The 10,138-nt window shown below is 35.9% G+C and overlaps 2 protein-coding genes and 1 long non-coding RNA gene across 3 annotated transcripts; 2 read left to right on the top strand and 1 right to left on the bottom strand.

Moving 5' to 3' along the window:
- LOC127244252 (protein NUCLEAR FUSION DEFECTIVE 4) lies at nucleotides 1–1,993 on the top strand. Its single transcript, XM_051264698.1, has one exon. It carries the CDS (start codon nucleotides 112–114, stop codon nucleotides 1,843–1,845), a length of 1,734 nt encoding a protein of 577 aa, XP_051120655.1. The 5' UTR covers nucleotides 1–111; the 3' UTR covers nucleotides 1,846–1,993.
- A 470-nt stretch (nucleotides 1,994–2,463) lies between these two features.
- LOC127244257 (uncharacterized) lies at nucleotides 2,464–3,612 on the bottom strand. Its single transcript, XR_007837122.1, has 3 exons — nucleotides 3,572–3,612; nucleotides 3,434–3,499; nucleotides 2,464–3,346 (listed from the first exon to the last, which is right to left on the bottom strand). It is a non-coding gene; the product is annotated as an uncharacterized LOC127244257 (long non-coding RNA).
- Nucleotides 3,613–5,827: 2,215 nt separating this feature from the next.
- LOC127244256 (SHUGOSHIN 2) lies at nucleotides 5,828–9,779 on the top strand. The gene is made up of 10 exons (XM_051264715.1): nucleotides 5,828–6,046; nucleotides 6,151–6,321; nucleotides 6,426–6,463; nucleotides 6,567–6,675; nucleotides 6,768–6,791; nucleotides 8,348–8,416; nucleotides 8,787–8,828; nucleotides 8,895–8,976; nucleotides 9,067–9,127; nucleotides 9,215–9,779. Exons 2-10 carry the CDS (start codon nucleotides 6,157–6,159, stop codon nucleotides 9,462–9,464), a joined length of 840 nt encoding a protein of 279 aa, XP_051120672.1. The 5' UTR covers nucleotides 5,828–6,046; nucleotides 6,151–6,156; the 3' UTR covers nucleotides 9,465–9,779.
- Nucleotides 9,780–10,138: the final 359 nt, after the last annotated feature.

Here is a 10,138-nt window from a genome sequence, read left to right as displayed (position 1 = left end):
AAATTAATACACATTATGTTCTTATCGTAAAATTGCGTAATAATAATAAAAAAATAATAATAATAAAATAAAAAATCTCGTCTTTATCCTCACATTCACCGGAACTCGACTATGGTCGAGTCGTCGGCGGCGGCGACCCCCGCCGGAATGGCGGCCTTCGCTGCGCACGTAATCCAGGGGCGGTGGTTCTCCCTCTTCGCGTCATTCCTGATCATGGCCGGCGCCGGCGCCACTTACCTCTTCGGCGTCTACTCCAAAGAGATCAAAGCCACGCTGGCCTACGACCAGACCACCCTCAACCTCCTCGGCTTCTTCAAAGACCTCGGCGCCAACGTCGGCGTCCTGTCGGGGCTCATCGCCGAGGTCACCCCCACGTGGTTCGTCCTCCTCATCGGCGCCGCCGCGAACTTCGCCGGCTACTTCGCCATCTGGCTCGCCGTGACTCGGCGCATCCCCAAGCCAGCCGTCTGGCAGATGTGCGCCTACATCTGCCTCGGCGCCAACTCGCAGAACTTCGCCAACACCGGCGCGCTGGTCACCTCCGTCCGCAACTTCCCGGAGAGCCGCGGCGTCGTCCTCGGCCTCCTCAAAGGCTTCACCGGCCTCAGCGGCGCCATCCTCACTCAGCTCTACTTAGCCGTCTACGGAAACGACTCCAAGGCGCTCATCCTCCTCATCGCCTGGCTCCCCGCCGCGCTCTCTGTCGTCTTCGTCTATACGGTTCGTGCAATTACTGCTCCCCGTCGTCCTAACGAGCTTAGAGTGTTCTACCACTTCCTCTACGTCTCCATCTTCCTCGCCATCTTCATCATGGCCATGACTATTCTCCAGAAGCTCGTCTCCTTCTCCCAGGCCGCCTACGCCGCCAGCGCCACCGCCGTCTCTGCTCTGCTCTTCGTCCCTCTTTTAATCGCCATTAGAGAAGAGTCTGCAATTTGGCGCAATCGAGACAAAAACGTCCCCAGGCCTAACCCTAACCCTAACCCTAATATCCCAAATCAAAATTCAATTGAACCTAAATTGAATTCCTCTGCGTCGTGGTTTGCTGAGATATTTCTGAACAAGCCACAGAGGGGGGAAGACTACACGATCTTACAGGCTTTACTAAGCACCGACATGGTAATCCTCTTCCTGGCGACGTTCTGCGGGCTGGGTTCGAGCTTGACGGCGGTGGACAACCTGGGACAGATCGGGGAGTCGTTGGGGTACCCAACGAAGACGGTGAGCTCCTTCGTGTCTCTCTTAAGCATCTGGAATTACTTCGGCAGGATCTTCTCCGGGTTCGTGTCGGAAACTCTTCTGTCGAGGTACAAATTCCCGCGGCCTCTGATGATGACGGTTGTCCTCCTCCTCTCCTCCGTGGGCCTGATTCTGATCGCGTTTCCGTTCCGGGGCTCCGTTTACATCGCTTCGGTTATAATCGGGTTCTCATTCGGGGCCCAATTGCCGCTGATATTCGCCATAATTTCGGAGCTATTCGGACTCAAGTACTACTCGACCCTGTTCAATTGCGGGCAGCTGGCGAGCCCGCTGGGGTCGTACGTCCTGAATGTTAAGGTGACCGGTCCGATGTACGACCGGGAGGCGCTGAGGGAGCTGGCCAGGAAGGGGCTGAGCCGCGCCGATGTGAAGGAGCTGACTTGCATCGGCTCGCGCTGCTACCGGTCGGCGTTTCTTATTCTGGCGGCGATTACGCTGTTTGGGGCGGCGGTTTCGGTGGTTCTGGTGGTGAGGACGAGGGAGTTCTACAGAGGGGACATATACAAGAAGTTTAGAGGTGGAGCTGAAGCTGAAGCTGAACAACAGCAGCAGCCGCCGACTACTGAAATGGGATTGAGGTCGTAGAAATTAATTAATTAAGGTTGTCGGGAAATCAATTATAGTACGATGCCAAGTGATCAGTCTTGTATTATTGTTACTTCTGCCGATGATTAACTCATCGTACAGTGGATGCGATTGAAGTGAATATAATACCGTGCAGGATCGCTTCTGATGTAGTACGGACGGACAGGGCCGGGCCGCACATGGCATTTTTTATATTTTGAATTTAAGTTTTTAACACTAAAAATTTAAATTTGAGAGTTATCACAAAAAAATAAAAATAAAAAATTGTATATTTGTAACTGAATTCCGTCACTAAAAGATCACGTAGCTAACGTAATTCCATCATTAATTTCGTCTCTAATATAATTAGCAACGGAAAAAGTGAATTTAATGACGAAAAAATTTCGTTACAAAAATAATATTTTCTTGTAGTGTATATGATAAAATAAATAGATATTACTATTTTGTATATATAAAATAAATTTGTAATATAATGTAAAAATAAAAATTTAATTATATTTTAGAAAAAATAATGAATAACAAAATTTTGACAAATGCATTCGGCAAAATACACATGTGCCGAGATATGGATAGGATATATAATTGACGTTGTTAAGTGAATGTTTGTTGTTTTGTGTGTTGACCTCCCTCTGTCCATTTATTGTCAAAAATCAAATTAACGTTGACCCTAGATAGTTTTTAAAATGTGATAACAACATCGGCTGTAATTGGATAAAATCTTGAATTAGTCGAAAATAATCAACAATGCAAAGAGATAAACACACTTCAACTCTAACAAGAATCAATGGAAAAAATCTATCATTTTCTAAAACATCTCAATATCTATATAAAAAACAAAAAAAAAAGCATAAAATCATGATCATTGATGTCCTAATGGCGCTATTTTTTCATACTCGTCTCTGCACTATCAACCCGGCGCTGATGTGGTTTAGGCAACAGTGCTTAATCTGGCCATGATAATGATGGTGGTGCAAGAGGCACGAATCTCAAACATAGTGAACAACCACCATCAACATAACCCGTAAGGCCCAACATTTTTATGAAGTTATCATCTAACATAAAATTACTTCTATTAGAATAACTAATCTATCAATTTTCTACGCTTAAAGTACTTCAAATCATTTGCTCCAACAAAAAAGAGAAAGAATTCTGCAACTAATCCACGCAATCAATGGCTGAACACCAGACAATCAACATCCGAAATGCACATAAAGATACGGGAAACAAAACAATGGAATTTATTGACTTAGTTTTGCAATAGAGAAGAAGAAGAAGATGGTAGGGATAGATGAGAGAATCTTATTTTAAACCTAGCGAACTCAAATGAAGGAAGGTACCTATGATGGCGGCGAATCTGAGTTCAAATCGGATGGAAGCGTAGCAGAACGATATTAAGAAACTACGATCTGACTTAATCCGAAATCATCATGAACTTGTAGCAGCATATTTGCAATCGGTGCCGTGACTTCTGTCGTGGTAGCAATCCGCCCTCAAAATCGCTCTGTTTTTTCACATTTAAGGTCGATTTACAGAGAAAAAGCTCTCAGGAATAAAATGCTGTAAATTAAACCCTAATAGTTGATCTTACTCTGACGCTGCATCAGTAGAACCTCTCCATAACAAAATAATCCAGAGATTAACTGCTGCTTCTTTCCTGCAAAAAAAAATAGAATATGAGCTTTGATTCCAATTTCTCCAGGGATGAATATAGAAAATAGCGATTCACCCAATCTGTCTCTGTATTTTCTTTTAACTTCTAAAAATAAGGCGTTGGACTAAATCGAGAAAAAAAAATGTGAAAAATATTATAATTTATATTTTAAAACTAACTTTTTAAAAACCATGTTTTACCTATATATTTTTTAACATTTTTATTTTATAATATATAAATAAATAATAATACACAATATTTTACATGAAAAATATATTTTATTAATTTTGATATAAATATCGGTATCAAGTTTGCATTCGGAACACGCTGTATTAATTGAACCGTGCCACTTGTTTTTTTTTCTTTTCTAGTAGTAAGTATTTCTATTTACGATTTTATTATTGATATAGGAATTTTTAGAAACTTCATAATTTTATTTTTTTTTTTAAAAAAATAAATTGGATAAAAGGTAAAATTAAAAGAGTTTTAGCTATAAAATTTTTATAGTTTGTCGCCATTGGGCCACAATTGGCTATAAAATTATAAGACATAGTAAATAATTCATCTTTATCTACAAATTATTTTGTAATCGAATGACAAGTTTTTATTACGAAAAAAATTCATAGCAAAAAAGATTGTAGTAAATTAATTCTTTGATCGCAGTGAGAATGATTGGGGGATAGGTTTAGAGTTGGGAATAATCAAGAAATTATGATGATGATTTCTGTGTAATTTGATTGTATCTCCATATTCTTGTACTTCAATGGTTTCGATAGTGAATCACGTCTAGATTGAAACCCCCTTATGTAGGTCTTGTATCGAACTGGATTAACACTTGTTTTTGTTATTTACTGATCTTGTCACCAGAATGTACATTTATGGTCCGATTATCCAACAAACAATGAGTCTGTACTGATGAATTTTTTGTATTAATGTTTTAAGTTTACTGCTGCTAGGTGTTTAATCATTTTTTGGGCCAACAATATGTATTTTATTTATCACAAAAAATAAGTGTTTATTTGCCTTCTTTTTACACTATTTTTAATATATATTTTATTTTTTTACTAAAGTCAATTTTCAATATAAAATATTAATTTTCATATTAATGAATAATTCTCTATCTTTCACATAAAAAAAATTAAAAATCAAAATATTAAACAATCAAACCTTCACTAAATCAACTTAAAATATTTTAATTGTGTTCTTTCAATTTTTTTTTTCTCATACGTTTTTAAAAAATATTAATATATCATGCATATTTTATTATTTTTATATTCCTTACCAAATTTCACCTATCTCATATAAAAAAATACTCATTCAAATTATCTTAAAAATTTAACACACCCATATTAATTTTTATACTATTTTCATCATATCTAACTTAAAAACACATTATAAAAAAAAATGTAAACATACCTATATATCATGCTACTTTAGTCCAAAATTAATTGTTAGTTTTTACTTTGATACAATTATTTAAATATTACTGGCTTAATTATATTTGCTTTTTTATTCAATTGAATTTATATATCTTTTTATTAGCAGATGAATTTATACATAATTTATTTATAATGAAAAAAAAATTATTAACTTCCAATTTTATTATGAGTGTACTTTTTTTTATCAAATTTCTATTTTTCATTAATTTTTTCTTTTTCAAAATAAATATTAAGTCAAATATTTATTTTGTTTTTTTTATACTATATTAAAAAGGTAAATTTTACATTATCACATTAACATACATATATATCAAACCAAATTCAAAATTTTTATTATTTAAATTCAAAAAAAAAAAAAAAACTTAAACCCCTAACAAACACTTTATATTATTTTAACAATAATAATCAATTTGTTACTTTTATATATATATATATATATACACACACGATAATAAGACAACTAAAATAAGTGATTAAAGTCGATATTAAATTTCGACAGCGATTGCGAATTCTCATATCATAAAGAAAAAAAAAAAATGAATAATAAATACTACACTAACTAACAATATGCAATATTAAAATGAAAATAAAAATCTTAATCGCAATAATGCATATAGATTACTGGCATAGTACTTTTTTAATGTACTTTTAAAATTATAAGAGTTTTTAATTACTATGATTAACCACGCACTAGGCACTGATAAATAATTCTAATTTTCTGTATTTTAAAATTCCAATAAACGAAACCGAGCCTATAGAAGGACTGGGCTCGGTGTAAATATACTAGGCTCGTATCAATCCATGCCTGTGGTTCGGAGAGCCGTTGGATCCCCAAATTTTTAAAACTGAATTCTATCTTTAATGGCTTTCTTCTTTCTTCTTTCCGCTTTGTTCTTTCTTTTCCTTTAGCTTTCTCTATCAGCGCCTTCCTGCGCTTCCCTGTTCTTTATCTCTCACTTTGCAATTTTACTGCGCGCCCATTTGCAGGGCGTTGTTTTATCCAGTTTGGTGTTGATACTTGATACCCTTGTTTCGGTTAATTCGAGCAGAATCTGCTTTTGGAGTAGTTTTAGGTTTTAATTTCTTGATTGTTATAGTGTTGGAAGAAAAGGTGATGGTTTGTTCTCGATTTATTTCTTGAAAAACCGCTATTTAATTTCTTGATTTTTGAGTACATAGCCTCCGACGGTGTGTGGTGTGAATTGTGATTATAAGGTTAAGATGAAAAGCGATACAACCGCGAGAAGATCGTCCTTTGGAAGCATTATGAGAAGGAGACTTTCAGACATCACTAATTCGATTCCGCAGCTAAAATCTCCTTCAATTCCCGAAAAGTTTGCATCTGATGCTGGTGCTGCGAAGGTACTTGTCGACCACCTTGTCAAGGTAGGAATTTTCTATTTAATTGATTCAGATTTCTAGTTCAATGAAGATTCACAGTTCTAAGATTTATTTTTAATTTATTTATGGATATCAATTCTGTTGTGCAGGAAAAAGTGGCCTTGATGAAGCTTATTCAAGAGAAAAAGTAATTTGCAATTGGTTATGTTTGCCGTTGTCTATGTGTTCGATGAAATGCTCCAATAAAAGTAGTCTTGATTTTTCTTATTTTCAATTGAATTTTGGAACAGTAAAATTATAGATTTGAGTGGAACTGAGATTCGGAATCTGAAGAACTGTTTACAGAAGATGCAGCTTCAGAATTGGAGCCTTGCTCAAGCCAACAGCCACATGTCAGCAGTGAGTTTGTTCTTACAATTTTGTCTATTCTCAATTATGCAAATGATTGAGATAATGCAGTGCCTTTAATAACTGCCGAATTTCTTGTGCAGGAACTCAATTTGGGAAAACAAAGGGTAAGTTTTAGGTGGTGTTTTTTTTTCTTTGAAATGTATTTAGTTTGTTAGTTGTGCAATGAATATGCTCTGTGGGTTTAATCGAAATATTCGTCCGAAACCTATGTGTTCCTTAATTTATATATGTGGATGGCTATTTTGTTATTTTCTCTATGGATTATGGAATAGCTCACTACTTTTTACACCATATTTGATTTTGACACTCCTAGCCAAGTTTGAATCCTTATTTTGTTGTTTCCCATGTCTTTTCTTCATTTTGATGGTCTTGTGTTCCTAAAGTCTGAGAGACTGGACCTTATCTTGAACATGAGTAGTCATAGTGTAACACCCCGGCTGGCCACCCCCTCTCGCGTACCCCGGGGGAGACTTATTAGGAGGTCACAGTTAAGAGGTTTCCCATCTTGAAATTGCTTATCAAAAGGAATGTGCAATTGATCTACTTAGATTCTATCAAATCCGGGGTATCACTCCCCCCAACTTAAGAGTACAACGTATTTGTTGCACCCCAAGAATCTCTGCCTCACTAGGCCAGCCACTAGCTCTTAACTATGGTGCAATCTTTACCTGCTAGGCTGTCACTAGTTCTTTCAACTATAGCATTGTTATGTGTCGGCTTTGATACCATTTGTAACACCCCAGCCAGCTATCTTCCTCTCACTCTGCAAGCTGGGGCATGTTGTAAGACCACAAATAACACAAGTTCTACATGTCCTTTATGCAAGATCCTAGAATGCCCCATGGATCAATACAAATTCTTTCGGTCCTTCTACCCTGCCTTATCCTCACTCACGTGCATCTTGGGAGGCTTAAAATTGCTGTAGAATAAGCATGAGTAGTCTGATCAATCTACTTAAACTCCACTCAAATACGGGGATATCACACATATTAGTTGATTAGTTTGCAGAGCTGTAAGGTATTTTTGCTTTTATATTCTTGTAGAATTTTCAAATTGTAATGAAAAGAGATAGAATATTGAAAATGATGCAATAAAACCAGTAGTGAATGACAGAAGTTATGGAGATCATATGTTCATTGCTAGGAAGAATGATAACAATATAAGATTCGTGGAATATTTGTATCTACCAATGAATCACGTAAAATTGTCAGTGTATAATTTCTCCATATATTTCTTTTTGTAACCAAGGTTTTCAAGTACCAAAAGTTACTAAAAATCATCTCTTGATTTGATGCTTTGAGATTTCAAGGAGTGCAAGTTCAAGAAAGAGAGTCTCAGGCCTTTAACCTTTGACACTATAATAGAAACACAAACATAAGATCGTAAGGTTTTGATATCTTTTCGAGATATTTGGCATTTAGGTTTCTATATTATTTACATTGAACTAAATTGAGTGGTTTTGTAGCAGCATATATAGTAGCAGCCGCAATTTTTTTCTCAGTTTTAGAACGTTAAGATTATGGTCATGTCCTGTTCTATATATGTTGGTTTACAGTTTTGTGTTTCCTTATTGGATATTAATTAAGTTATACTTTCTGTCAATAAGTTCATTCTTTAACCTTATTTCCTGAACACTAAAATGACATGTTTTTCTTTGCAGTTAAAAGCATTACAACATGAGATTATATGTAAGGAAGCCATTCTCAAAGCAAAGAATTCAGAGCTGAAGGTAAGCTTATATCTAGTTGTTGAGATTAACTGTCGGATGATTGATTACGGTGTTGGTGAAGGTGATTCCTGCATGCTTTAGCTATGATTAAATCATTCATATCTGCTAGACATTTTGCCTCCTCGACTACCATTGATTTGACCCTGCTGTCGAGCAAGAATGTGTTAGTTCCTTCTAGTAATCCTTACCTATTTTGATAAATTGATTCATAAGAATTGCACATTAATTTCTTGAAATAAAATTAAACATGAACATTTGCACACCACCAAAAGATCATTGAACAATACAATTTAACATGACATAGTTTACGAGTTCCTTGATTTTGTATATCACGATATCATATTCACTAAGACTTGAGCTGATTTTCCAGGAGCAGGAGAAAGTGAATGTTCCAAAACCCGAATTTCAGGAGGTATGATTGCTGCACCTATATAATTTGCTCGATATTTACTGACTGTTTTACAATGGAAACATGAAGGAACCAAACAAGACAACTCAACTTGCAGAGGATACCAAAACTTGCAAAGCGAGCAGGAGGGGCCGTCCCGCCAGAAGTCAATGTAAATGAATCATTGAAAAAACACTGCTTTTCTATTTCCGGAATCGTGTTATCAGTAGTATCTAATCCTGTGGTTCGAACTATCTTGCAGCTCTAGGAAGTTCCACAGTAAATCACACAAACATTGAAAAGGAAGTTGCCACAAGCAAAAGGTACTCACCATATTTGCAACTTCTTTTTTTACCTATCATAAACATGCTTGTTGTAGCTTTGATATTGATATCTACTTCTTCTTTCAGGCGTTGTCTGAGGAGACAGTCTGCTAGGTCTAAAATCGAGCACGAGGAACCAACTGCCGACAAGCTGTTTGAGATAGACGAAGCCAAGTTTCTGCCTCCTGCTGTGCCATCCAACAGCCCAATCTGTGACGACAATTCAGGAGGCGAAGTGCGAAGGATGTCTTTAGGAAGACCGATGCGCAGAGCGGCCGAAAAGGTTCAATCCTACAGGGAAAGGCCTGTCAATGTCAAAATGAGGAGGTCAGAATGAGAGACAAGTGCCAAAATTGGTTGGTTGGTTGGTTGTTTGTTGGTGAGCATTATGTTATGCATGGTGTATGTATAATGTGTTGTTTTACTTACAATAGAATCTTGTGATTGCTGTGATAGAGATAGAGTGTGCATTATATAATGTCTTATTTAAAGGGAATCTACAAGTAAGAAGTAGTAGTCTTCATTACATTGTGTGATGATCGGTTGTAGTAGTAATTCTAACTTCAGATTGTGTTTAGATACGTTTTGTTAAGTGTATATCCTCTGCTCGCAAGAGGAATTAGTCGGGCAGCTTGTAGCTCACTTGCACTCACATTCTTCGACTACTTTTTTTTTTTTTTCACTTTAATTTGCTCAAAACTTAATTATCTTTTAAGTCCAAAATAATTGAAAATTTTTCTGTTAGTTCACATATTTCACAATTTAAAAAACTAATAACAATTTTTGAAAAATTATAGTCATTACTCTAATATGACTTTTAGTTTAAATAAGATTTTGATTTAATTTTCAGCATGAGAAAACAAAATATGATTTACTATGTTATTTTGTCTAAAAGAACATTAGAAAAATTAATTTTAGTTTTTTTTATATTATAATAAAAATTAATTTTATTATAAAAATATCACATATATGTCACATCAAACAAATAGTTAAATATAAATTTTTACTATT

The sequence above is a fragment of the Andrographis paniculata genome, unplaced genomic scaffold (genome assembly GCF_009805555.1).
Source record: "Andrographis paniculata isolate CXL003 unplaced genomic scaffold, ASM980555v1 Contig9END, whole genome shotgun sequence".
NCBI lineage: Eukaryota > Viridiplantae > Streptophyta > Magnoliopsida > Lamiales > Acanthaceae > Andrographis > Andrographis paniculata.
Note: the sequence above shows the minus strand (reverse complement) of the source record. Positions and strands in the feature narration are given on the sequence as shown.

Excerpts from the sequence above, each read along its gene's own strand:
- LOC127244252 (XM_051264698.1), top strand. The coding sequence starts at position 112 with ATGGTCGAGTCGTCGGCGGCGGCGACCCCCGCCGGAATGGCGGCCTTC.
- LOC127244256 (XM_051264715.1), top strand. The coding sequence starts at position 6,157 with ATGAAAAGCGATACAACCGCGAGAAGATCGTCCTTTGGAAGCATTATG. Across the intron at positions 6,322-6,425 it reads TTGTCGACCACCTTGTCAAG|GAAAAAGTGGCCTTGATGAA; the intron begins GTAGGAATTTTC and ends TCTGTTGTGCAG. Across the intron at positions 9,128-9,214 it reads GAAGTTGCCACAAGCAAAAG|GCGTTGTCTGAGGAGACAGT; the intron begins GTACTCACCATA and ends TTCTTCTTTCAG.